The sequence below is a fragment of the Pyrgilauda ruficollis genome, unplaced genomic scaffold (genome assembly GCF_017590135.1).
Source record: "Pyrgilauda ruficollis isolate IOZ18807 unplaced genomic scaffold, ASM1759013v1 scaffold59, whole genome shotgun sequence".
Taxonomy (NCBI): domain Eukaryota; kingdom Metazoa; phylum Chordata; class Aves; order Passeriformes; family Passeridae; genus Pyrgilauda; species Pyrgilauda ruficollis.
The window spans coordinates 3,758,146-3,786,026 of NW_024527599.1; the positions used below are offsets into that span (position 1 = coordinate 3,758,146).

At 51.0% G+C, this 27,881-nt stretch overlaps 1 protein-coding gene across 1 annotated transcript; it reads right to left on the minus strand.

Moving 5' to 3' along the window:
* CPD (carboxypeptidase D) lies at positions 1-25,415 on the minus strand. Its single transcript, XM_041482515.1, has 22 exons — positions 24,727-25,415; positions 22,410-22,657; positions 15,663-15,805; positions 14,775-14,944; positions 13,841-14,208; positions 13,263-13,454; positions 12,239-12,406; positions 11,137-11,246; positions 10,594-10,696; positions 10,012-10,154; positions 9,316-9,485; positions 8,512-8,823; positions 7,169-7,364; positions 6,799-6,934; positions 5,945-6,094; positions 5,443-5,538; positions 5,286-5,350; positions 4,996-5,127; positions 4,483-4,668; positions 4,083-4,182; positions 971-3,043; positions 1-891 (listed from the first exon to the last, which is right to left on the minus strand). The coding sequence occupies exons 1-21, from the start codon at positions 25,413-25,415 to the stop codon at positions 2,817-2,819; spliced, it is 4,104 nt and encodes a 1,367-aa protein (XP_041338449.1). The 3' UTR covers positions 1-891; positions 971-2,816.
* Between the last annotated feature and the right edge of the window lie 2,466 nt (positions 25,416-27,881).

The following is a 27,881-nucleotide window of genomic DNA, read 5'->3' on the forward strand; positions in this document are numbered from 1 at the left end:
TGGACATCAAAATAGTTTTATACAGATTATTGATCTCGGTATACAGGTAAAAAACAGGCGGCGGCTGAGGGCAGAGCCAGGCCCAGCCCCGCGCCGCCCCCTCCCCTCCCGGCCCGCAGACGGCGATTCGAGTCCCTTGGAAAATGTACATTTATTTCATTTATTTGAAGGCACAAGTGCACGGAGCGACAGCGGCAGGGACGCTGCCCGCGGGGACCGGCTCCTCTCGGCCCGGGGCACGGACGGACGGACGGACGGACCGACGGACGGACGGACCGAGGGCTCGGGAGCCGCTCCTGCCTTCCCAAAGCGCCCAGGAGCAGCGCCAGGGCTGGCGAAGCTCCAAGCACGGATGTGGAGCCAGAGCCGGGCACCTCCCTTGGTCCTGCTGCGTAGAAAAGTCTCACACGTTTGCAAAAGATCTCAAATCCACCCACCTTAAATATACACACCTACTCCCACAGCTAATTCCGAAATGCATGCTGAGGGAAAAGGGCCAGTTCCTAACAGGACTTATTGCTACAGGGACAAAGCAGGGCCAGCTCTGTCCATTTCCTGCTGCCAGAGCAAACAAAGCCCAAACACAGCCCTAAGAGCCATTTGCAAACTCGACTTGAAATAAAACCTACTGTGTCTCTTGTTTAAAGGAGGAACAGTTCAGAGATGAGGCAGGATTAATGCTACTGTGTGCTGGTGTCCTGCAGCCCATTACAGGTGGAAAAGGGACAAAAAAAAGGGACCAAACCCCATTCCTTGCTCAGCACAATGAGCTGGGAACGGGCACAGAGATGTTCATGGCTCCTGCACAAGGCAACCAGAGCAGTTCTGTCACAGCAGATGTGGGATGCTCAGCATCTTCTCCCTGTTCCCAGAACACCTCCCCAGTCACACCTTGTAGCAGATGTGGAACAGGAGCACGGGGAGTGCTCAGCATCTTCTCCCTGTTCCCAGAACACCTCCCCAGTCACACCTTGTGCTTCCTGCAGTGGAATTCCCTGTGGAACAGGGAAGGTGTCTTAGGATTCTCTCTGTCCCTGCACAGAACCAGAGGAGATGATGACCATGGCAGCACAGCTGCAGCCACGTGGCTCTGGAAGGGCATTTCCACAGGCTGGGGTGAAGAACAGCTTCAGCCCCAGGTGACATGGCCCATGGGACTTCAGGGGGGCTGCTCCCCCAGAGGAGACCAGTCAGACCCCATTAGATTTTTGGGTGCAACCCCTCCACCCACAGACACCACATGCAGTGGACACCCCCAGGTCTCTGGAGGACAGAGCAGCTCAGGGCAAACTCGAGGCCTAAGGCTCCTGCACCCCAGAAATCAGGTCAGTGGGGCAAGAATTAAAAAAGAAAATGAGCAAGAAAGTAAGTGCCTATTCTAACCTCAGCCTTCTGCTTCTGCAGAAAGCACAGGAACATCAGAGATACACAAAGGCTTTGGAAATCAAACATTTCAACCATTCTTTCCTTCTGGACATCCCTTCTATTCCCCACAAGTCTTGGGGATGTGCGCTGCAGCTCCTCTTTCCAACCTCCTGCCAAATGCAACACAAGAGAATCTGGCTGCTTTTCCCTTCCCCCTCAGCACAGTTCAGCCCTTCCCCACTCCCTGCAGCACAGCTGCAGCCACACACACAGGTGGAGCTCCTGCTCCACACCCAAGGGATGCTGCAGGAGCAGAACAGAGCCAAGCCAGCAGAAAATCTGCTGCCTGCCACCACCAGAGCTCGGTGGTTAAATGGTATTATGTAGACAGTGGCAAATGGTGCAGGTTTTCTTCAGAATTCAGCACCAAAGTTGGGCCATGGATACTCCCATGACCTCTCCCTGCTGCTCCAGTAGTGCTCAAATATAAAGCAGTGGTCAGATTTCACTGTTTCCTCCTGAATAGTGGTGGATTTGAGCAAAATTGATCAGGTTTTCTACAGATCAGTGAATCAATTTGCTTAGAACAACCTTCCAGCTGCTCTTTCAGGCACTGAGCTATTGGAACATGAACATGAGACCCCAAAGCCAAGCCTATGACACAAACAAAACACAACCAGGGTGATGGGGATAAAGTTTCTTTGCTCCCCAGAAGGGAGGAACAGCAGCATGGCAGAGCTGGCAGGCAGTGGAGCTCTGTCAGAGCTCGCTGGAGCTCTGACTCTCTCCAGCTCACATCAAGAGCAATGTCATCTCTCCCAGCCTTCAGGAGACCAAGTCACTCCCTGAAAGCAGTGACACATGAGAGGTGCTCCACAACCACTGCAGGTCACAGCAACCCACGGTGGGAAAAGCTCCAAGGGAAGAGCTGAGAATCAAAGGCTTTTTTTTTTTTTTTTTTTTTGGAGGGGGGCTTTTTCTGAGGGCTGCGCGACAGAATGTGGAGTCACGTGAAGGACCTGGCTTCCCCCAAGCATGTAGTGGAAAACATGAAATCAAAACAGGTAGAGAGACCTTTTTTGGAGTGTTGTGACCGTGATCCTGTGCAGGTCTTGGGGCAGTTTCCCACCATCTGCTCCCTGTGCTGAGATGCTGGGGAAATGCTAAGAGCTCTGCTGGTCACCCTATTAAAGCTGCCTTTCAAACCACATCATATAAACCTCCAGATCTTGACCCAAAAATGTAACAAACCACATCCCTATCTCAGAAACAGCCTCCAACACCCACTGAATGCCTGTACACAGAACAGAGCAAACAGAGGGGAGCTGGGAGCTGCCACCCACCCCTCTGGAGGACACATCCTGAAGCTAACATTTCAAAACTGAACCACAGGGATCGCCCCCCACCACCAGGTCTGGTCCATGGGAACCTCCTCTCCTGCCCTGGAGGTGTCAGTGTTTGCTGGAGTACAGTGTTTCTTCCTCAGTGTCTGTTTCATCCTGGAACTCGTGGCTCAGGAGGGATTTCTTGGAGCCAGTGGACATCATGCGGATTTCGTCCTCGTAGTCGTCGTGGTGCTGCCGGAGGCGGTGGAAGCCATCCTTGTGTCTGTTGGACTTGATGGAGCACACACACCAGATGATACAGGCAGTGAGCACCAGGGCAGACATGCTGGCACCTGCCAGAGAGAGGACACCAAAGTTAATGCCATGTTTCCCCATGCTGCAGTATTCACATTCTCCGAAAAATTCCTTTGCCCAGAGTTTTTCTCCTGAGAAGCTGAAAGGCAGCGAGAGAGGCCTCAGAGAAAAGGAAAGCAATTCTTATCTCATTTGCTTCTCCTGTGTTGTGCTCAGTAATATGTGCTTAGAAATTGTTTACCCAAAGGTGATCGCCTGATTGGATTCTGGTGTGAGTTGTTTTAACTCATTGGCCAATTATGGCCAAGCTGTGTCGGGACTCTGAAAAGAGTCATAAGTTTCATCATTATCTTTTTAGCAATAAGTATCTTTTCTGTATTCTTTAGTATAGTACAGTATAGTATTCTTTAATACAATATAGTATAATAAAGTAATAAATTAGCCTTCTGAGAACATGGAGTCAGATGCATCATTCCTGCCTTCATTGGGGCTCTTTAATCACAATACCATGCCAGAGTCTCCCAGGCTTGCCAGCATCTCTCCTTCCCCTCCTGCAGTTATAACCACTTTCTTCACTCCATTGTGATCCTGCTCCTTCCTCCTAGGCCATGGAGGACAGGAGAGCTGCTCCCAGAACAGGACACACTTCATTTTCTGTGTTTGAAATCCAGGAGATTATCACCAAACTCCACTACAGACCACTGGGTCTAAACTCCCACACACCACTCCCCAGCAGATGCCACCTTGAGAAAATAATCACTTCAGGCTTACCTGATGTCACAACATCTAAAAAAGCCTTGAAGAAGCAAGATCTCCTAAGCTCTCCCCATTCCAGATATCTCAACTACAATTTGGACCCTCCAAATCCCTGCAAAACTTTCTACTTCCTCCCTCCCTCCTACCAAGCAGAACCAAGGGCTGTTGGATGAGTTTGCAAGGATAAGAGTGTGTTCAGAAGGGAAAGCAGGAGATGGCTTAAGCCTGCAGGCTGCTTTCCCAGTTCAGTGGAGGGTCTCTGTCAGCATGAACTGGTACAGAAAGCAAAGTTCAAAGCTTTGATAAAAAATATCTCTGTACCTGCCACAGTTATAACCAGCTCTCTTGGCAGTCCAAAAATCCTGTTTTCTGTGTCAAATACAATGAACACAGAGCTGGGTGCATCATCACGTACAAAGACCTGCAGAAAGACATGAGAGGTTACATCATCTATGAGCTTGGGGATCCAGACAAGAGAGACATTTGTCATCTGCCTGGTCCTGCCCTGATCAAAGAAAAGTGCCATGCAAAGAAAAGGCACTCCCAAAACCACCCTGCTGTGCTGGGAAGTTGCTCTCCATCCATTCTGTCAAGGCAGAAAACAGCTCCTGATGGCATCTAACCAGCAGCTAAACACAGGCACAAGCAGGCAGAGCCCAAACAGGGAAGATTGTATGTGGAAGGAAATGAGGGAACATCTGCAACATGGACATTCACATACCTTGACATGTTTCTGCTGGTAGCCACTGGCTGTTGCATCAATGCTGTGAAAACCTGGAGCCAGGAGCACGTGGAAATAGCCACCTTCCTTAGTGTACACCCTCAAGCCTTCATTCAGAACAATGGCAGCTTTAGAAATTGCTCTGCCACTCTTGTCTTGGACAATGCCATGCACTCCCTTGTGGACCTGAAACAAAACATTTCAAACACTTCACTTTCAGATCCAAGTTTACAGTGCATTTGTAACTAAAATGAGATCTCTAAAATACAGCCCATTCACCATCCATGACCCTCACAATAAATAACAGTGCAAAGCAACACAGCACAGATGTTAACTCTTGTGTCAACACGTGCCCTGGTCACTTGCTGCCTTCCTCACAGAGCCCAAGTCATGAACATCTGTAATTACACAGCACCAACCAAACCACAAAGACTCTCCGTGCTGTTCTCTTCCTCTCCCCCTCCCCACCACTTCATTCCCTGCCAGAATTTCCTCCCACAGGCTGCAGGTCACCTCCACAAGCATGCTAAGGAGAGATTTCCTGTGGTCTGCCCACAGGCCAGGAAGCTGTCCAGCACTGGGGAAGTAGCAGCAGCCGGTATAAACAGTGATCTCAGGACACTGACCAAATGTCACGCTGAAATCCTGCAAAAAACAAAACCACAGTTACAAGGAAAGAGGTAATAAAAAAAGCTTTGCAAAGTGCAGCTGGAGGGGGAGAAGCTTTGCCCAGACACCAGGACAAATATGCTTTTTACTGGTTGTTTAGCAGAGATGAGAAGCCCTGTGCCATGCAGCAGTACCTTCATACTTCCCAGGTGACTGTGCCATTCCGAGCCACGGATCACTCCACCAGGAATAGTCTCATCTGTGAGAGCAAAAACACAGCTGTCAGCCAGAGCCTGCCCAGCAGAGTCTGCCACAAGCTGACAGCGGGTTAAAGGACTCAGCCAAACATACCTGACTTATTTGGACAGCCTGGCTGGCCCAAATGCATCACTGGGTGGTTGTTTGCATACACAGATGCCAAATGCTTTAGTGTTTCTTTGTTCTCCACTGCAACAGGAAAAGTGAGACAGAGTTGAGCATGCAACTCTCCTTCCCTGCCTGGGGAAGATTCTCATTTTAACCCCATGATCCTGTACTAAACAGAGACACATATTGTATCAGAGCATTCCTATTTCCTCTAACAATAAAGGGCAGTACCAAAAGCAGACTTTATACTGGTTCTGGTAGAGGAAAGGTTGAAATACTGCTGTAGGCATAGAAATTGTAAATGTTCTGATACCTAGCTGAACCCTGCGAGGTTTTATAGATTTACTTACAGACTGTCAACTCCACACACAAAGGGCTGAACACAAAGGAGGCTACAGAACACCACCAGCACAAAAAACCCTTACAGCACGTGGTCACATGAACCTCTGCAGAGACAGCTGGAGGGGAACCAGGCAGTTGGTCACACCTGACTGTGTTGGCTTGTCATAGGGGTAAGTGACAAGCAGAGATCCTCCATCCAGAGCAACAGAGAGGCTGAAATCATGCTTCAGTATCAAGTTCTCCACAATGGCTTTGGTCTCAGGCTCTCGTGCTGCTGAGTACCGGGTGTAATTGCCTATAAATCAGAACAACAAATAGAAAAGGGAACTAAGAATGGTTTCTTCTGCTGTTTGAGAGGCCAGAAGTACATCTTTACGTCTGAAATTAGGTCTGCTGCAGGTATGAAAAGGCCTCTGTTAGATCTCAGCAGATGCAGCTGACTGATCAAGTAGAGCACCCTGTCCACACTATGCATGGGGAGGATTCATCTGCAAAGCTAAACAAATGTGCAACATCACAATTTCCCCAAGCTGTTTCCTTTCGCATTGCAGAAGGTATTTCATGTGTGTTTGCTCACAACAAAGTCACAGAATTGACATTTTCTTAAGGAAGGAGTTAGGATGATCCCAGCCAAACTCGGGCAGAGAACATTTCCTCCTCAGGAAGGGTGGGCTGATACAGTGCTATGGATACAGTTACATGGAAACCAGAAAAACATGAAAAAAGGAGACTCCTTCTGGGGAGCATGAACAGAGGGCATTTTTCCAGAGATGAAAGAAATCCATTAAGAGTAAGAATACATCAAGTATTATCTGCCCTCTCCTATTCCTAAATAACTCTGCTTTGTCTCTTGCCCATAAGAGACTGCAAATTGCTGTCTGTAAAGACGATCCAAGCTCTGGAAGCTTCCTATCAGCTGTGCTGCCTGGAGCACTGCCTTCTTTACAGGCAGACCCTGCAACCCAACGACTCCACCCAAGCATGGGGCAGTTGTTTTACTTGTGAAATCTGTGTCCAGGTCTCTGCCATGAGCGTTGGTCTGGCCTATCTTCGAGGTGCAGCCTCTCTCCTGCGCGATCTCGCGTCCGTCTGGGTTCAGGGAAGGCACAATCACAATCCGTGTCCGGTCAATCAGCTGAGCAAAAGGAGAAACAGCACAAAGTGCAATTAGAAGGGTCCATTTCCCTGGATCTTAAGCTGGGAGCTGCAGTTTGAGGTTCTCATCCTGTGGATCGCACACCTCTCCATTACACACAGAACCACCACAAGCCCCACAGCAGTTTTGGCAGAAGGAGTCTCCCCCAGTGAGCACTATCATCTCAGGCTACAGCTGGAAGGCTCCAAGCAGGTCTTTGGATTGGCCTCTCACCTTTGTGATAGCATCATTCTTCTTGTAGTTCATGCAAAGAAATTCTGCCAGTGTCAGGAGCAGCTCTGTCCCAACGGGAGCGTTTCCGTGAATGCCGGCAACAAAGCGGATCTTGGGCTCCTCAGGCTCGGACTCGTTGGGCTTGTTGGAGATTTCAAGGGACCAGATCTGGCGGAACTCCACACTCTGACCCAAACTGCCAAGAGATGGGAAATGGGAGTGTCAGCTCAGCTGCACTCCAGCCTGACCCCATGGAGAAATCCCAGTGTGGAAAGGAAGGGCTGCCAGCCTCCAGCGGGAGGCTGTACAGGCAAGAGAAAGACAACCCAGATCAGGGGGGCAGATTTACAGCAGCACTGAACAGAATTCACTCTGAACATCAGTTTGAACACCAGCATCTGGGTAAGGGTGTATCCAGGTCCAGATGCACAGATTATCCAATTCTCTATATGTCTCCATACAACTTATGAGATCATGATAAATGTGGAACTGCTGGCTCCTCTGTGCTGCCAGTGGTGCTTTTTGTTTTGTTTCTTTTTTCCCTTCAGAGCAGGATACATCTGGACATCAAACTAATTTATAAAGCAGGACAAAAGAGGCCTGTTCCCAGTAATGCAGGAGCTGTTGCTACAGCCATGCCGTTAAGTTGGCAAACTGAGTGCAGGCAAAGCAGGGAACAGGCTCAGGGCTGATGCAACTGCAGGGACAATAGAGGCTACAGATCAGCAAAGCAGCCTTGGCACCAGCAGGGACAGCACATGAGCACATTGTGCCTAGTTACAACAAGCAAATGAGGCCCTGGGACAAAGGGATTTGTGCTTTCTAAAGCTGACAGAGGGTAAGCGTTACAGGTCACAAAGGAAAGCAGAGGATGGCAGCAGCTGGTCTTCTGCAGGAGGGCACAGACCTTGGCCCAGGGCAAGCTCACACAAAAGTGTCTTGCACCACTGAAATAAAATCTGGAGGCAGACAATGAAAAAAGAGCCATCTAAGATTTGTAAGTCAAATCTGGTCGTTTTTACTGGGGACTTTTCAACGAGGTGGATGTCAGAAAGGATTTAAAGAATAGACAAAATAGTAAGGAACAGGGATAATTGCAGAAATCCGGGATATCAGTGCTGGGAATATAGCCAGTCCCAAGCATCCCTAGGGAACTAAGTCAGGGAAAAGCATTGATGCACCTATAGGCCCTGCAGCCATTGCTCTGCTACCACGTCCTTACACATGGGGCTCCCAACCTCAGAGAGCACAGGAAAGGGAGGGCTGAGCTCCCCATCTCTGCATTGTGCTCATGACTAACAACTTCACAACATCCCTAGCCCAGGCTGCTGCTCTGTTTTCACCTGGTGAGATTTGTGATGTGTGGGTAGTTGAGGTAGAGGCCTCGGAGGAACTCGGAGAGGTCCTTGTAGGGCCGGTATCTGTAGGGAGTCACATCCCTGGAGGAGGTGAGCAGGAGCCGCTCCAGACCGTGCTCAGCAGAGAGATCTTTGACCAGGGTCTCAAACTCCTTCTCGTTGGGGTTGCTGGTGTCTGGGGTGTCCAAGACCAGCACCTTCCCCTCTTCCACTTTGCTGTCTGTCCGTGAAAGAGTGAAGTTGACCTGCACCCCACCTCTGCTGTCAACTTCCACCATCTTACTGAGTGGATCATACCTACCCAAGGAAGAGAAGGCACAAGAAAACATCAGGCATTTGAAATCTTGAACATGCCAGCCCCATTCCTGACTACACACCCACAGGAGGACAGGGAACAACTCAGGCCCCAACACAGCATTGAGCTGCTTTTGGCTCAGGTGTTGCAGACTTACATGGCAGACTGGCAAGACAACAAGTCAGGCTGCTTTAACACAGAATTTTGGCAGCACTGAATTTTGGCGTTTGGAAACAATCGACTCACTTCTGTGGGCAGCTGCCTAGAAAATAATTTCCCCTAAAGACACCAAGTTATCCATTCCTAACAAGGGAAGACTGGGATTGTACCCCAGTGCCAGGCGAGCAGTCTGACACCACGGCAGTCTCACACAGGCCAGAGGGCAGGAGAAACACCCATGCCTACGTGTGCTGTAGGCAGGCAGAGGTGCTGGAATACTCCTGAGTGGGAAGTCAGTCCTGCAGCTGTTTGCTCCTCATCTGGGGCTTTCTCACCCTCGGGCAGATGCTGTGATTTTGTACGTCCCTGGGACCAGCAGGCGCCAGAAGTCTCCATCCTTGTAAGTGGTCACGGGGTGGTTGATGTCAGCCACGCTGATGGTGGCGTTGAGGATGCCCCTCTTGTCCACAGCATCCAGCACAAAGCCCCAGACACCCTGGTGAACCTGCACAAAGGAGCTCTGCTGAGTGCCAGCCCCTGCTCTGCCTCCCACCCCTCACATTTTCAGCATTCCCAGAGGAGCAAGATGTTGCAAAAGGGTTCAGGTTGGACTGGCCAGCACTTTGCTGGCATGGACAAAGATCACCTGATGAATACAATGAGCAATTGTTTGGCTCAGGGTGTCAGCATGGCACTCTCTGCTCCACACCTTTGTTTGCACACCCCAGGTGTGCAGCACCAGCCCCACTTAGATAGGAAGAGAATATAAGGGACATTCCAGCCTCAGGAAACCCAAGGTAGTAGTACATAAAAAGCCCCCATCTGCATCCTCTATTTCCATCCAGATTTTTGGTATGTTGAGAAGAGAGAGTAGTTGAGACAGACTCTGATGGGGGTGATTTCTGTAGAGTAGGTAGCCAGGCTGGCCAGGAAAAGCAGCCAGGAAGCTGGCCAGATCACCCTGTTCATTCTGACTTGCCTAAAGCAAGCCCCAGAGGGAGCTGAGCTGGCCTGAGGTCAAAGCACCTCACCTGCTTCATGAACTGCAGCAGAGAGCGCCGGTTCTGTGCCCAGTACTTTGGCAGCTCCTCAGCCTTTGGGTATTTCACACAGCCCAGCTCAATGGTCACTTCAAAGCAGTTTGTATGTAAGTAATTCCAGTCTTGCATCCCACCTACAACAAGAATGTAAAAGAAGCTTTGACTTCTGAAGTACCACAGCTCAAAAGAAAAAATAAAAGTCAGATATCAGAGAAAGATGAAGTACAGGCTTGAAGGGAAAAGGCTTTTACACAGGGCAGGATTCAAGCTTCAAAGGGATGCCAAAAGAGCAGACAAATAACCTTCCTTCTTGTAAATACCTTTCATGCTAATAAAGTGCTGTAAAATTTTATGAAACCGTTTTGCTAATAGCCAGAGAAACTACACTATAAATTCCTTCCCCCAGGAATAACTTTATTAGGGTACATTATTCAAGAGGTTATAAAAGAAACCTGAGTCCCATTAATCTGAGCTGACCAGTGCAGAGTTCCTGACTGATCAGACTAAATTATTTAAGCTGCACATGCATTAAGTTGAAAACAAACAGTGCAGGGGATTTCAGGTGTACTTTACCTGGAACGTTGTACCACTGAGCCCCGTTAGTGATGCCATGTGGGAAGTACTCAGTGGGGTACATATCCTTACAAGGGCTTCCCTGGTACATCTTTGCATTTTCCTATAAAACAAGATGCAACATTTGAAGGTGAGTCCGCACTGCACAGCCATGGGCACTCTTGTTCTAGCCTTAGTCACACATTCAGGGTTGCCAAACACAGATATGTGTCCATCACTGCAGCACTGACTGCACCCACACCCAACCCCAGCCCAGATATCCTTGCTCTCTCCTCCCAGCCCATGGGCAGCATTTTCCACCACCCTTCAAAGTGCCTGCACAGAGCTCTTGTCCTTCAGTGCCTGCAGACAGAGCATGCTGGGCATCACTCATGGAATGGGAGCCTCCTGTAGGATCCTCATGCTGTGCCTGCAACACCAGGGGCCCAGCCACAGCGCCAACACCCACCTCTACCAGCTGCTCAGGAGCTTCCCTGGAAGCTGAAAAGGAGTTTCCCAGAAGTCAACCTAGCAGGATGTGTCCATTTTCCTGTTAGACTTTACCTTAGAGTAGGCAAGTGCCAGCTTCTGGAACACAGCATCATCTGGGGATTTACTGTATATGGCTATTCCTTGCTCATCATCATCGAAGGGGTAATTAACCACCAGGGAACCTGCAGGCAAAGCAAGCTTTGGCTCATACTTGGGTGCTTGCCCAGTGATCCCTCAGCATAACAGTGGAAATTTTTCTCCAGCAAGTGCCAAGCCTCCTGTTTCTCAAGACTTGGCATTAAACAAAGCATTAAGCCCAGTGGATAGAAGAGACAGAAGCACAGGAAGAGATAACACCACACCTAGTTAGGAAGGAGAACCAAAGCCACAACATCAAAGCTTTGGCTCTTACATGAAGGAGGGCTGAACACATCGACGTAATAATTGCTTTCACAGAGAAGTAGAAGGAAGGGGAAGAATTTCCCAGAACATGCATGGTGCTTTTGACCCAAATGATGCAGTTTTTCAGCTTTCTGGAGTTTACTGCTGAAGGTTTCCCCAAGGAAGCTGCACTAACAGCACCACAAAACCCCAGACACCACTGCAGCTGGAGACCTGCCAGCCCCCTCACGCCCACACATGACACTTCTGCACTACAAACCAAACACAAGGGCAACAAAGCATCCACCTGCAAGTTACCACAGCTACAAGCCAGCAGACAAACTGTCTAGGGAGTAAGCTATAATACACAGAGACTTAATTTAGAACACTCCAAAAGGATAATTAAATTACTGCAAATTTCATAGTTCCGCCATGCGATTCAAGGCAGGGAACCCTCAGGACTGCATTCACTCTATAAATGCTGTAAAGCCCGTAACAGCCACAGCTCTGTACCCATTCCCAGACCATCTGCTGAGCAATTGCTGACAAGGGAGTCCATCCCCATCTCCCAGATGCTCCCTTCAGAGAAGTGGTTGGGATCTTCCCAGCAGCCACCTCAACTCCCTCCAAATATGTTTAGGCACACAATTTTCACCCTCTGTTTCCAGTTTCTCCTCCATCTTGCAGCACGAGAGCTCCCCAGTGCACACCTCGAACACCCTGGAGACATCCCAGCAAACTCCCACCCCACACGGCCCAGCACAGAGGAAGGAGCTTGGTTTGGATGTGGTACCTCCGTGCAGGTTTGCTGAGAGCACAAACGGGTAAGACTGGAGCCAGGCCATGACAGCACGAGTTTCTGGCTGGGGAGGGTCTGTCACGTGGACAAACTGATCTGGAAAGTTCCTGTTCAGGTCGTAGTTGTTGCTGTTGTTTCTGCCAACGGTACCTGCTTTGTCTCCTGAAAATGAAACACAAGTTCAAGCTCATGTTCTGTGAAGAGGCTTCAACCTCTTATTACAGAGTTTACAAGTAGCAGTTAGTGAAGAGATCAGAGAGCACAGCAGTGCTGGTCCCCTGCACCCAGACAGGGGCACCCAGGCCCTCCCCAGCAAGTGGCCTGCTCTGTGCAGCAATGCCTGGGGGCCCTTCCAGTGGCTGTTTGCTCAGGCCCTCAGGGCAGTCAGACCAGCAGAAAGGCACTGAACCATGAACAATCTCTGCAGCCGGATGTCACGACCACAGAAACCTCAGAGCTCACCTTCTCAAACCAGCCAGACAAGTTCTTTGTTAAACCCAAGCAGAGCTCTGCTTCCAGAAAGTGATTCTGGACAGGCTCTGTTCTGCCAATCTGCAAGAGCCACGTAGTTCTAAGACTTCCCTGAAGGATGTTTTTTTGCCAGTTTCAACCTCATAGTAAAAGTCTGTGTTATCCTTGGACAAGTGCTCTGCAGACAGCCTGGCTCCCACACTGCATTTACTGAGAGAATGGACCAAAGCACAGCAAGCAAGAACTGTGTCAAAGAAATGTCTTTTTTCAAAAAAAGCCCTGGATTAGCCACAAACCATCAGGGGACCCAAACAGGGGCAGCTCACAGCACTGCTCAAGTGTAAGAGCTCTCCCCAACAGCTTCCAGCACCCATCAATCAGGGTCCACCCACTCATCCCACAGCACACACCGAGCCCCTTCCCAGCCTCCCTGTGTGGAGAGCACTCCTGCTCCAGCAAGGCTTCCAGATTTCCCAGGGATTCCATGAACCCAAAGGCTTGTTCTGAGAGCTAGGAACCCCACAGATTTTGGCACAGACAGCAATACCTTCCTGGGACTTCTCATAGCCATCAGGGTTCATGGAGGGCATGATGTGGATCCGTGTGCTCTGGACCAAGTCAGTCACTTCAGAATCTGTGCCAAAGTTCTTGCAGAGGTACTCGATGAGGTTCAGGAGAAGCTCTCGCCCCACAACTTCATTCCCGTGCATGTTACCGATGTACTTGAACTCTGGCTCACCTGCAGACACATGGTTACACCACAGAAACAATTATAACCACTATGTTACAGCTTGGAGGCACTTCACCACCCTGAGCATTGCTCTTGCAAGCTTTGCTGGAGGGCATTTACCTAAAACTCACATTTCTGCTCCCACAACCCCAAAAAGAACAATGTCCCATGGAAGTCTCTTTTTCCTTCTTCCCCAGAGCTCCATGACCAGCACAGATATCCCCAGCAATGCTCTAACACCCATTGAACTCATACTTTTTATAAAGGATACTACAAGGAGCAGCTCAGTCTCTCAGGAGAGGCGCCAGCTCCACTCTCCTTTTCGCTGTGCCTCTCCCAGCGTAAAGGTCTGTCACTTGCATTTGTGCCTTGCCAAAGAGGATTTCCCACATCACCTGCTTCGTGGACACCAGGGTTGTCAGAGATCTCCATGACGTAGAGCTCCCGCAGCTCCACGGACTTGCCCACGGAGTAGAGGCGGGTGATGTTGGGGTACTCGTTGGCGTAGCGCCGCAGGAAGATCTCCATGTCCGAGAAGTGGTGGTGGCGGAAGTCCACGGGCTGGATGGGCTCATGAACAGGGGTTGGATTTGGGGCCTCAGCCTGCACAGGGGTGGGGGTGATGGCAGTGACAGGGGCAGGCGCTGCCGTGAGCTGTGTGACATTAGGAGCTGGTGGCATCACAGTGGGCTGCAAGGAGAAGTTCACTTCTGTTGCGTCTCCCTCCTTCACCTCGACGTTCTCTTTGGTCACTGGTGTGTAACTGTGCAATAAACAACTGGCTTCAGCAAGGAGGCTCTGCAGAGAAGAGGCCAAAACTCCCTGCAGCCCCTCCATCACTCTAGGCTGCTCCCCCCAGCCCAAATGCACTGGGATGTTAATGACTGAGAGATTCACAGGGACCAAGCTGATGGGACTCATCCCACTGCCACCAAACCCAGCTCCACTGCTGTCCTTGCAAGAGTCCACAAGCTCAGCAGGGAAGCAGCCCCAGGTGTATCACAGAACTTGCCAAGGGGCAAGTTACACATTCACGCCCAGGCTTGGGACAACACAAACTCCTGCTGGGGTGACCCTACTCCACTTCCTCCCTTTGCACAGAAGTTGCAATTTGATACCAGCAGTCAAACAGAAGTTGACACAGAAATCCTGTGCACTCGACAGCACCCTGCTGCAGGAGCAAACACAGCTGCAGCTCTGAGCTGGAACCATTTACTGCTGCAGCTTCCAGCCAAGCCCTTTAAATACATAAGGTGTTTTGGGGAGGAAATCAAGAGAAGGAACAGCAGCAGCTGGCAGTGTGGGCACAGGCTGCCACAGAGACATTACCCCATGACAAAAGCAGTCACGTTGTAGGTGCCAGGCACCAGCAGCCGGTGGTAATCACCAAATCTCCCTGCTGTGATGTTATGAGCAATACCGGCAACAGCGATGGTCGCATTGTCCAGGCCAGCTCCCGTGACTGCATCCCTCACAAAGCCCTTCACGCCAATGTGCACCTGAGGAAAACAAAGCAAAGGCCTGGCTGAAGACAGGCAACATCAGGGGAACTGTGTCCTGAGGCAGCAATACCCCCTCACCCTTCCCCAAATGCAGCAGAGCAGGGCAGCTGCCAGGCAAAGGCTCCCAAGGGCTCAGGACTCCGTGTTCAGCCAGACAGCAAGGACAGGAATCCCAGCATGGACTGGGAAGGCAGCAGGATCTCAGAATTTACCTCCCTAACAAACTCTCTAATTCACCAACATGGGCAAACTGCAATATGAACATAGCAGTGTTACAGGCCAAATTCAGCTGCCTCTGATCCCAGCCTAAACTGCCACCTACTCAGCTCATACACAGCATCTGGAGACAGCCTGGCAGAGGGCTCTGCAAGCCAGGGTCTCAGCAGTGTGGATGCTTGTGAACATCACTGGAGATTCATGGCACTGAGACCAGCCAGTACTTTGCATGACACAGGGAGACCTGCACCAATCAGTCCCTCTAACACTGCACCCCACAAGAGCAAAACTCTGCCATTGTGGGGCATGTGGGAGCTGTGGCAGAACCAGAGAAACACAGCAGCTTTGTAGCCACTGACCTCCAAACAAAGCTGCAGCATCTGCATTACCTCACACAGCACACAAAGCCACGAGGGCACCTGAACACGGTGCTCTCAGCCCAGGATGGACACACAGGTTTGACAGCTGCCACCCCCACACCCAGCCCAGCCCTCACTACCTTCTCAATGAAAGCCAGGAGAGACTCCCGGTTGTTCTCCCACTCCTTTGGAAGCTCAGAGGTCGGTGGGTATTTGCAGCAGGACAGCTCCAGTGTGATCTCAAAGCAGTTGGCCCACACGTAGTTGTAATCCTGCATCCCACCTGAGGAAAGGAGGCAGAGATGTCCCAAGAGCAATGCACACACATCCCACCACAGGATGCTGTTTCTCCTTGTCCTTCAGCCCCACACAGCACCTCCCCAGGATGCTGCCCCAGCTCCAGAGTGAGCAGCCTAAGGAGAAAAGCCAGGTCACATTATCCTGACACCCTGTGTTGTAACTGGAACACTGAGCCATTCAAACCAGCCACAGCCAGCTCAAAGTGACAGTCCTTTTGTCTCACTGCCCCACCAGCTGAACTCATCAGCACAGCTCTTGGGAATTCATACAGGTTCATTTTATATTTCCAGACACAACAAACCCAGTGTGCCAGGGCAGGCACACCAGATTCTGAGCATTCCATCTGCCAAGCCCTTCCCTGAGCATTCTAAACTACCTCAAGATTTGTGAGGTCTGCCTGCAAGAGAGGTTACTTCACTCAAAATGAGTTTGAGGCCTTTGATAGAAAAGAATACCAGACTATCAACTTGGGAGCTGCCAGCTCAATCTGCACACTGGAATCAGTTTCAAGGACAACTGTTCTCCCAAAAGCCTCTTAGCAAAACCACATGTCTGTGAAACAGGTGTCAGAATCACCCTGCTAAAACCCACCACATGACAGGAGCCAGATGACCACATGAAAGGATTGCTCCCACCACCCAATCAGGCAGTTGTGTCAGTAAGGAAGACACACCACACCGTGTTTCTTGCATGCTGACAAAGTCTTCTGGCTTACACAAATTTATTTAGTTATAACACAGGCAGACTGGTGGGTCACAGCCTTGGCCACCTCTTCCTAGACAGCTCCAACCCAACCTGTACAGCCCCACCTGCAACCTCCACACCAACAGAGTGACTCCTGCCAGGGTCACCTGGACACAGGGGCCCAGAGTCTCTTCTGGAGGAGTTGAGGGAGCTGAACTGACTCTCAGAAGCCCCTCTCTCAGAGAACAGCAATGCATTTTCTCCACAGGAGGCAGATATCAAGTCCAGGAGAAGGAAAGCAGAGAGCTGTGGCAGATGTGGCACCAGCCTGCAGAGCCCCAGCAGGAAGGTGTGTTAGAAATGCAGATTTTGTGCACACATCCTTTGCTTGGCCCACTGAAGCACTGCATCAGTGCTCTGCCAAAAGACCTCATTTCCTTTGAGCAGTTTCCTAATCATCCACAAGCCCCTTGAAGTGAGGGACCCTCCATGGCACTGGCCAATCAACCAGCCAGAATGGATCAATATCCTGATGCAAATGCACTGCCTGGCACTGGCAGGGGCTGTGTCAATGCCTGGGCAGGAACAGGGAAAAAACAGCAGCACTTGACCAAGCAGAGGAGGCTTCTACCACAAGTGGTGGCCCAGAAGGTCACAGTCCACTGCTCTGAATGCAACAGCCCCACTGCAGCTGGGTAAAGCAGGGATGGACTAACAGCACAAAGCAGGATTTGGAACAGGCCCCCGGGAAGATGTGTGGGATGGGACCACAACAAAGATGCCCCAGTTCCTCTCAGTTCTCCTGGGAGCATGCTGCTAAGGGAACACGGAGCTTCCATTGCAACAAATCAAATGTCCCTTGCAGCCAGGAGAGCACTGCAGCTTGTGTTTGGCTGACATCAAAACAGGAAAGAGACTTTCCTGTCCAGCACAGCGGGCCACAACGTGCTGGAGGACTTTCTAACTCTCAAATTCAGTTCAAGGGGTTAGAGAAACAAGGGCTGTGGGTCTGATCCACCCTCAGCTTCATTCAGCTCCTGTTACCAGGCTCAGAACAGGCAGGCACAGCAGGCTGCTCTCTCGCCAGTAAACACCACGCCGAGCAAAACGATTTGCCAGCCCATAACCATCTGCTCCTAGCAGGACATTAATGCATTTGAAAACATCCAAAACGTAAACCAGAGCCATTATGAAACATATTTAGTGCTTCATCTGCCATTCAAGCAAATTTAGGACAGATGCTCACCCATAATAGAGCAGCAACGGACCAAATTAGAGCTTGCTACATCAATTTTGGTAAAACTGTCTCTTGGACAAAGTAGTACACTGCATTCTTGAAAATTTGGATTGTATCCACTGCACATATTTGGCCTTCACAGGGCTCTGTTGCAGAGCAGGACAGTTATTTTTACAGCATGTGGAATTACGTATTTTCCCACATACCATCTGCACAGCCTCCCCTGACTATGCAGAGACCCAGAGGGGTAAAGAGAGATCTGTACTCAGCCTGCCACGAGCAGGGCACTGCATTCATGGAGCAGAGCACAAAGTACACACCTGAGGGAGAAAACTGCCAGACTACAGTGCTTCTACTGTAATGTTTGGGTAATATCTAGGATAACCTCTTGTATTTACTTCAGCGTTTTTATCATGGGGTGTCTTTCAGCCCACACTGTGAGGAGTTTCAGCCTCCCCATGAAGCACCATTCCCCTTTTTATCAGTGAGCAGCTTAGTGGCACAGCAAGTCAGCCCCTGGCTGGCAGCAGGTCACAGAAATGCTTAGAATAAACCTCTCTCCTGCTCTGACCCACTCCCTGAGCATCAGGACTGTGCTTCAGGCAGGGATCCCAGGCCTCCAGCAGCACAAACACTGCAGAGCTCACACTGACAGGGGGCCCTCTGCTCCCTGCCAAGCTCAAACCAGGAGAATGCAGCTCTCTAGAGTCAACCCTGAGGATCCAGATACCATAAATACTCCACGTGCCAGGAGAAGCCTGCCAGGCCAGCCAAGAAGAACTCTATTTTCAAACTGCACTATGCAGAAAACTAATTCCAGCTCTCACTGGAACAGACATCAGCAGATAAGGAACCTGCAGCTAAGTTAAAGCAGAGAAGCAGTCATGTCAGCTCTGCAGAGAGAGCAGATGGCACCAAGCAAGCTGGAGACATGATTCAATACGTGGCACAAGTTGCTGACTCTGCTCAGGACTGATTATCTCATAGCATGGGACTGAGTGAGCACCAGCAGCAGCACCAAGCAGGCAGAAGAATGTTCTGGTCCATCAGTCTGCAATCATTAAAACTCAGAGGAGGTGAGGTTTGGGCCTCCAACTGCAGCAGCTGCATGAGCCAGAGCAGCCCAGCCCAGCAGCCTTTTCTCAGAGAAGGGCAGAGTCCTCCCAGGAGCTGCACCAGCACAGCACTGCCCAGCAGTTCATGAGAGATGTGAAAAGAGGCCTTAAGACATTCAAACCATCAATCCAATACTTCTCTCAAGAAGAAAAAGAACTGCAGAAAGACTTTCATGAAAATACAAGCACTTAAGTTCAGCAAATTGTGCAGACAGACATGGCTGAGAGCTTCTACAAGAGCTCACTCTGTGCAAGTCAAGTGCCCTCTGCCATGCCCAGGAAACAGAGGCCACCACAGTGATGCCACACTGTTCTCAGCACTTATTTTAACTGCACTGAGCTGGATGCCACTAAAAGATGGTTGGAAGCTCAGTGTGGCTGGTAACCACAATCAAAACAACCCAGCAAGCACACAGGTAACCAAAATACACTTTCCACCTGAGAAGTGCCTCCCAGTAGACATCTCAAACACATGGACATGAGGGAGTCAAACCAGCAAGAAAACACATTTTAGGAAGGGACTGCATGTAAAAACAAACCTTCCAAGGCTGCTCACAAAATATGTTCATGCTGAATTTAGCTTCTGATCTGAATCTCTGAACAACACAAAGGCAAAGCACATCCTGCCCACAGCTGAAAGTGGTTTCTCAGCTGCTCTCCATAACCCAGCCCAACTTTGCATGCATTCCCTTGATCTGAACCAGCCACTTGGTAGTTTAAACCCTCAGAGGTTAAAAAGGAAGAGAAAGAGCATGCACACCAGACATAGCCTCTAAAAGCATCCCAGTCACCAATGTGCTTATCTACAGCAGCTGGAATGCAGGAGCCAAATTCAGCTGTCTGGCAGAGATCCATCTTCCTCTGTGCACACTTGACCTTAGCAATTACTCTCATGGTTTGTACTTGCCACCTCGATCTGACACATGTAAGAGGCTGTTTGCAAACTCAAATGGAAGTTAATGGAGTCTGGCACCAGCAGAAAATTAAACTGGTAACTCTGGGACAATGAATGCCGTGGCAGTTTGCTCTCCAGCATGTTTGATTTCACATGATAAAATGTGGCAGGAAAATTTCCACCTGTTGAAACACTATGTTCTCATTTCTTTGTTTTTCCTGGCTTTAGTTCACTTGGAGCCTGCAGGAGTCTCTCCTGGCACAACCTGATCTGGAGGCCTCGAGCACGTGCCCTGCACGGCTCACAGAACCAGGAGCTCTGGTTATCTACCTCCAGAGCTCAGCTCAGGGACTGGGATTTCCCCAGCCTCATTTCACCACACATTTCAATTCTGCAGTCCCTGGGAAAGGCCTCCTGATCCAAGCACGAGCCTTTGCAGTCCTTGGCACAGAGCTGAGCAACTCAGATGACTCAAAACAGCCTCTCTGATGGTTCTGCTGCTTCTGTCACACCACTTACAACTGACTCCCCTCTGCCTGCTCTTCATCCTCTACTAAAAATAAACATTAAAACCTACAGCCCCGAAGGGGTGAATCGACACCACATCAAATTACATGCATGGTATTGGTCAGCTCCTCATGCTCTCCCTAGGTTACATTTCACATGAACTCCTTGGCTCTGGGGGAACTGCTGCTGCCACCCTGAGCAATGTTCCACTCTCAGAGCCCACGTCAGTGCATCCTCCCTGCAATCTCTGCCCGTGACTGGCCTACAGCCATCAGTGCTGAGCCCCAGCCTGTGGCTTGTCACAGAGAAAGGGTTTATTTCTGCAGAGGCTGGGTGCTGGAGGCTATTGGATAGATATAAACCACAGCGACAGCAGCACAGAGCAATCTGGTCTGCAGTTCACACCTTTTATTTCCTGTGAAAGGAAAATGATGCCATTTCTTTGTACTGATGGCAAAGCAAAGGCAGCCTGCAAGGTTCACACATCAGTGCCACAGCCACCAACCAGCCTCACAGCCAAGCAGGAGGATGAAAAAGTCATCCCTGCAGTGAAAAATGCAGCTCTTTGGGGTCAGGAGAACACAGACCCAATGCTCTGGAATAACTTTCCTTTCAGAACACACCCACTTCATTACAAGGACAGAAGATTTCAGATCTGCAGTAAAGAAACTTCCCATCCGAGGTGTTTGCCCATAACAGCCACCACAACAAGGCAGCACAGATCATCCAGGATATCCTGTTCCCTCACAAGCCAAGTCACCAGATTACACAAACTTTCCTCCTGCTGGACTTCTCACAGCAGCAGAATGAACCTTGAGCCTGCAAACAGCAGGGCTAGTGTGCTCAGCAGGGTAGAGGGAAGGAGACAGCTGGTAGAGAAAGAGATCAAACCACATCTTATTTGAACACGACATCTTATTTGCCTGGTGAAATCCTGGGGGATGATTCAACCACTGCTTCCTCTTCCAGCTCAGAGATGATGTGTTCAGGCCCTATAATGGATCCCTCTCCAGCCTTCCCAAGCAAGCTGGATGCAGAATTAACACAGGACTCTGCTGCAAAGCCCATGTTTCAGAAAGACACTGTCTTACCAGAAATCATTAAGCTGTAAGCTCTGAAGGATAAACAGCATTGCCTGTAATACTTGCTCAGCACTTCTGCCATCATCCCTCAGCCACAGCAGAAGGGGAAAAAAAGCAGAGCAGCATAGCAACACAACTTTGTGAGATCATTTCTGCAACTTTTTTTGCTGTGTTCTCACCACAGAAGTTCCTGCCCTGCTGGCAAGGCCATGGCTGTACAACATCCACCAAGGAGCCACAGCAATGGGGTAACCTGGGAGCTCTCTTTCCCATGAGAGCTCCTCCTCACATGAATTATTATTTAAATTTTCAACCAAACCAACACACACACAGCAACCCACTGCGTGGCTGAGCCAGGCCTGTAACCTCCACCTGCACAGGCAGAGTGGTGGCACCAGGAGCTCATCTGCTCCTGTTCAGCTCACTTCCATGTGCAGCTGCAGAATGGAGGGATCAGGAGCTCTCCTAGAGGCCCCTGCAGGGCAAATCTCAGATCCCTTCTAGATCTCCCACACTGGTGGATAAGAGCAGGTCATGCAGGCTGTCACCTCCCACACAGGTCTAGGAGCAGAGCAGCCCATGGAAAAGGTGCAAACCCCATTTCCAGCAAGAACTCCTTAGTTAGCTCAGAACATGTATCTAAATTTTACAGTTTTACAGCAGGTTATTCTACAGTCACAAAATTACAAGCTCCGAGGTTAAAAGACCTCACAGAACATTGGTATTGGTTCAATACCGTTGAGAATAATTTCCTCTTTCCTGTATCAAAATTTAGCAACTGTCAAGAGACCTACAAGAATTCATTTGGCAAATGAAGCCTGCCACGTGCAGGACAACTCTCCACTACGTAAGGGGGTCAGGAAGAACCCTTCAGTTTGCTGTGATCTCTTCCCTACAAACACCTCCCAGGCTGTTACTCACCAGCTGCTGTTCCCACAATGCCACCTCTCTTCATTTCAAGCTGCTAGAACACATTCAAAGCTAAAAATATCACTTAAGCCCCAGTCCTTTCCTCTGTGATAATCACCAGTGGTGCGGATGCGAGTCCTTAGGTGAGCACAGCCTACCTTCCACGTCGTACCACTGGGCACCATTTGTGATGCCATCTGGGAAGGTCTCTGTCTCCTCTCCAGGGCAGTTGGGTTTGCCAGTTCTCATGATGGGGTGATGTGAGGCGTAAGCTTTTGCCAAATATTTGAAGACTTCATCATCAGCTGATTTACTGTAAACTCCTGTGAGGCTGTGTGTGGGCGAGTCGTCGTAGGGGTAGCTTGCCACCACAGAGCCACCGTGGAGATTGCCAGAGAGCAGAAACCTGGCGTTGGGAAGGAAAGGGAGAAAAATCAGACTGGAAACTTTGCAACAGGAAGTTGCCTACAGCCACCCAACCAGTTATTCTGCTGCTTCCCCACCCAAATCACGCTCACTGGAGCCCCTAAACTCTGTTTGGGATTAATGAGGCAAAATGCACACACTGGAAGTGGAATCATTTCTGGAGATGGAACAGGTTTTTTTCTGCAGCCTAAGACCAAGCCCCCAAACTCAGAGACAGACACAGCAATGTACTCCTGTCAAGCTCTGAGTACACCTGGTATGTGCAACAGAATTAACTCACAAATAAAATCTGGATGTGAGACAGAGTTTTTAAAATCTCAAGTCAGAAAATACAGCAGGGCATGCCCCATATCCCCCTTCGGTCTGATCACAGGCTGCACAAAAAATTCAATGAATCCCAAAGGTAATTTTCTCTGTTCTCCTCTCCCACCAAACACAGCACTGAGGGGGAAAAAGAACTCTCCTGTGCATTTGCTCAAATGGGATTTGGTTTCCAAGCAGAGGTAATGTGACCAATACCTCTACCTTTCTTAAAATAGTGCACACAAATTGCATTACACCCACTATCTCCCTTTTTAATCAAACAGTTCTGTTTACCCATTCATTTTTCTATCAGCAGCTATGTTAGTCTAACAATTACACCAGTATTAACTGGTGCTGCCAGGCAGAGGGACACACAAAGCACCACGTTCTTCCTGTTTCACCCTGGCTGATAGCAAATCCCACCTCACATTTACTAAGAGAAAAAAAAAATTTAAAAGCTCAAGGAGTTTTCAAAATTATATAAAGGATGCATATGAGTTTCCCCAGTAACTAATTTTGAGCTGAACCAACTCTGGAGGGATTTTAGTGCAAAGTGCTGCACCAGAGCTGTCCTAAAGGATTCTTAGGACAAGAGTTACTTCTGAAGTTTCTGCAATTCCTCTGCAGCACCATCCCCATGGGCACTGCCATCCACCAAGTTCTAATGAAGATCATTTGCTCACATAAATTTTGTTTCCTAAACATGAGCAAACACTATAGAATGCTGAAGGTTTTGTGTGTTGGCTGGAGTCAGCTAACAGCCCTAGAGTGCACTGTCACCCCCCTCTTCATCTCTTTCTATCCCTACTTTGGGAAGAGGGCCACAGTTTGCTGCACTGCACTGCTGCTTTCTCTGCACAGTTTCTCATAGTTGGTTGCATTGACCTTTGTAGTCTGGACCTCTGAAGAGCACATGGCAAATGAAGAACCAGTGCCCAGCTTGGCCACTGCATTTTCTGAGGCTGTCCCAGACCCTCACACCAGAGCTGGGCTTTGAAGGCACCATCTCCCCTCCTGGGCTGCTGCACTCCAGGCACAGCAGCTTCCCCCTGGGCTGCCCCTTGGGATGGAGAGAGACATCTGACCCAAACGGGTCAGCAGGGATGCTCGAGGCTCAGCCCCACGTGCTTCAACTGAACACATGGGAAAGGCAGCTGTAGAAACAGGGCCTGTCTTTGGAAATGCTGCTGCACAGAACATTATTGCTAAACCCCCGGAATTTCCCATACAACACAAAGATGAGGGGAAGAAGCCCTGTCCAACACAATTTTGTCAACATGGTCGCACACAGATGCTTAACCCCAAATATTTCCAGCATCCCACAGCTTGTGGAGTAAGCATTATTGGCCCTAAGAGCAAAACCCACTGACAAGCTCACAGCGAAGCAGCTGAGAAGTTTCCAGCCACAAACTCGGGGAGACGGGAGTCACGCAGATGACCATGGAGGCCAGAACACCTGGGTGTGTGCAGGGCACACGGGCTGTGCCCCGCGGCGCTGCTGCAGCTCCACAAAAACCGGGGCCACCAAATGCTCTCCCCAGCGCAGGATGCTCCCGGCTGCAGGGAGGCAGGCTGGGGATAAACAGCTGGTGGGGAAATTACTTCTCCTTCCCCACAGGCCTTGCTGGGAAGCACCGGGAAGGGCTGGGAGGAGTGAACCCGAGGGTCTCCCATGGGCTGGAGCGGCGGGCCGGGAGAGGGCACCGGGCAGAGGGCACCGGGCAGAGGGGCCCGGGCAGCACTCACCTGTTGCGGCGCATCCAGTCGATGAGCGCCTTCACCTCGGGCACGGGCTCCAGGTTGGGCTCGGCGTCCCCGAACTGGTCGGGGAAGCTGCGGTTGAGGTCGCGGCCGCGGCTGTTCTCCCGCCCGCCCTCGGCGCCGCCGCCGCCGCCGCAGTCGCCTTCTCGGGCGCGCTCGAAGCCGTCGGGGTTGAGGCTGGGCAGCAGGTACAGGTCGGTGGTGTTGAGCAGGCGGACGATGCGCTCGTCGCCGCCGGCCCAGCCCAGCACCAGCTCCCAGGCCAGGCGCAGCAGCAGCGGCCGCGCCAGCGGCTCGTCCCCGTGCATGTTCCCCACGAGCTTCACCTGCGGCCGCCCGGGCAGGGCCGCGCCGCCGGGCGGCTCCTCGGGGCGCTCGGGGCCCAGCCCGGCCGTGAGGCGCAGCACCCACAGCGGCCGCTTCTCCACCGACTGCCCGATGCTGAAGAGCCGCACCAGGCCCGGCGGGGCCGTGGCCTCCAGCGCCCGCAGCGCCTCGCCCAGCTCGGCCGAGTGCAGGTACCGCAGCGCCTCGCCGGGCGCCGCCGCCGCCGCCTCCGCTTTCTTGATGTGGGGGGAGCGGGCCGGGCTCTGCAGCGAGGGCGGCAGCAGCAGCGCGCAGAGGAGCGGCAGCAGCCGCGGCATCGCCCGCAGCCCCCGCGCCGCGCTCGCCATGGCCCCGCGCACGCCCCGGTCCCGCGGCTTCGCTCCGGGTCCGGGCCGAGGCGGCGGAGGCGCCGCCCTGGGGGCGGGACCTGTCCCCGCGCTCGCCAATCAGCGGCGGTCGTGGGAGAGGAGCCATACGGGCGGGGCGGTGAGGGACCAATGAGAGGCGGTTGGGGCGTTACGTCACGGGGTGGGTGTGACCGTGCGAGGCGGCGCCCCCTGCGGGCCCCGGCGCGGGGCTCAGCGGGAGCGGAGCGGAGGCGCTCGCGCTCCGGGTGTTCCGGGGGTCTCCGGGTGTTCCGGGGGTCTCCGGGCGGGCTCCGGGTGTTCCGGGGGGCTCCGGGTGTTCCGGGGGCTCCGGGTGTTCCGAGGGCAGGGGGTTCTGTTCTCCCTCAGGATAATGCGGCCTCTCGCTCTTCGCGCTCGCTGTTTGCCCTCACGAACGCCCCTGCTTAGCTGTTGCACGGCGCTCACCGCTGCGGGAGAGGCGGATCGCCCAACGCGGAGTTAGTGCGCTCAGGAGCACGAACAGCAGCACCGGGCGATGCCCCGGTGCCTTGGAGAGGTCACGAAGGCCCCACTTGTCCAGCGGATAAAGCCGGAACACAAATCAGGAGCTGGGGAGGGACGACGGGGTGGCCTTTGCCTGGGCACGGTGACAAGTTGTGGCTCACGGGGCACAAGGTGTTGCTCCTGGTGCCTCTGTCTTCACCAGCCCTGAGCGAGCTGCCTGCTCAGATCGGACCTCTGGGCATTAAAGACATTTTAACAGTGTGATGTTTATATTGCATGTGGCTGTGACTGCACAGCCATGAGCCTCAGAGGAGATATAAACAGTATTTTGAGGTTTCCTCCATCAAATTTCCCTTTGTGAGGCAGGTGAGATGATATGGACTAAAGGCAGAACATCTTACTCTGCAAATATCACTTTGCAGTCCATAAAACAATGGAAGTGTCCATCTTCAACAGCAGTTTCCTGCCAATTCCTGTTTAACTTGCCAGTAGCATCTCATGTACACATCTGCTTCCCAGCTCTGGCATTTCCTGTTGGAGACACAAGCCCCAAGTCTAGCACATAAAACTGATTTTCAGGAGAACCATCAGTGGAATGACTCCTTCATCTCATGGCATTCCAGCATCCTTTGTGCAAGAGATCAGATGATGCAAACTTGTGTGTGAGCCAAGCATGGTACAGCATCAGAAGGGCCCCGAGGAAAGAGAGAGTAAATTGGCTTCTCTTTCTTGGGGCTTATCTGTTCTGCACAACCATTAGGAGAGGAACAAGCAGGAAATAGGGGTTATCCATCAAAAATATACCCCAGATACAATTAAACTGGAAAAGCCAAAAGATCTTGGTCATCAGGATGTTCTTATACCAAAAAGGAGAAAGAATGTCAAGAGAGAATGTGGCTCTCTTGGAAGTGATCATTATATAGCTTTAAGTCCTCAGTCTACAAATGGATTGCTCTGGATTTACCCAGAGTAACTGAGCTCATTTCCCTTTTTAGCTGATAAAAGCCCAGTTGTCTGGAACTCCAGCAGGCCAATTGTAAAAGCAGCATGTGGCAAAGGCTGGTGAGTCACCAGCTCATTTGCTCAGCAGCCAGCAACAACAAACTCTTCACATTTCCTTGGGCCAGCCCAGGAGAGCTCTTCCACATCCCTGAGTGAGAAAATACACAGTATGGGACTGATCTGCCTCCTCCTTCTCTTCCTCCTCCCTTTCTTCTTCCTCTCCCTCCTCTTCCTCCTCCTCCTCATCTCTGCCTGTGGCACTCAAAAAGGTGATTACTCAGGAGCTGGGGCTTTTGCCTCACCACACTCCACAGTGCTTCCAACCATGGAGCAGGAATGTGATTTTTCTCCTGAAGATCAGCAGCAAATGGTCCCCCATGAACTGGAAAGATGGGGCAGCTCAGTCCTTGCAGATTCCTCACAGAAGGAGTGAGGGATGACCCCACAGCAGGAAAGTTAAAACTGCTAACACTGTTTGGCAGCACTTCACAAGATCAAATCACCACTTGGTTTTCCAGCAGAGAGCACTTCCAAAAAATCCCACTGGTGATGAAAGTTCCTAGGTAGACAAAAATATCTGAGGTCCAGGCTGTAGAGCAGCTACAGCAGAATAGTCTTGAAAGAGAAGCAGCCTTGGGAATTCTGCTCGGGAATGTCCTGTACTTGCCATCAGCATGAAGCAGGCACCAGGTTTAGCATCCTCCCCAGTCATGAGTGTGGCTTCAGCTTTCTACAGGATTTTCTGCCTTGGAGCTCCTGCCAAGGTGATCACAGGGATCTCAGCTGGTTTCCAGCTCTCCCAGTAGACTTTGCTCCCTGCCAGCTTTCATGGGTGGGTACCCAGCAGGTGGCATCCACGTCCAACACTTGTGCTGGAGCCTCACCTTCCTGAGGGCTTCTCTTCCACTTCATTATTCCAGATCCCAGGATCTGTTTCTTCATTAATGCCTATTTTCCATT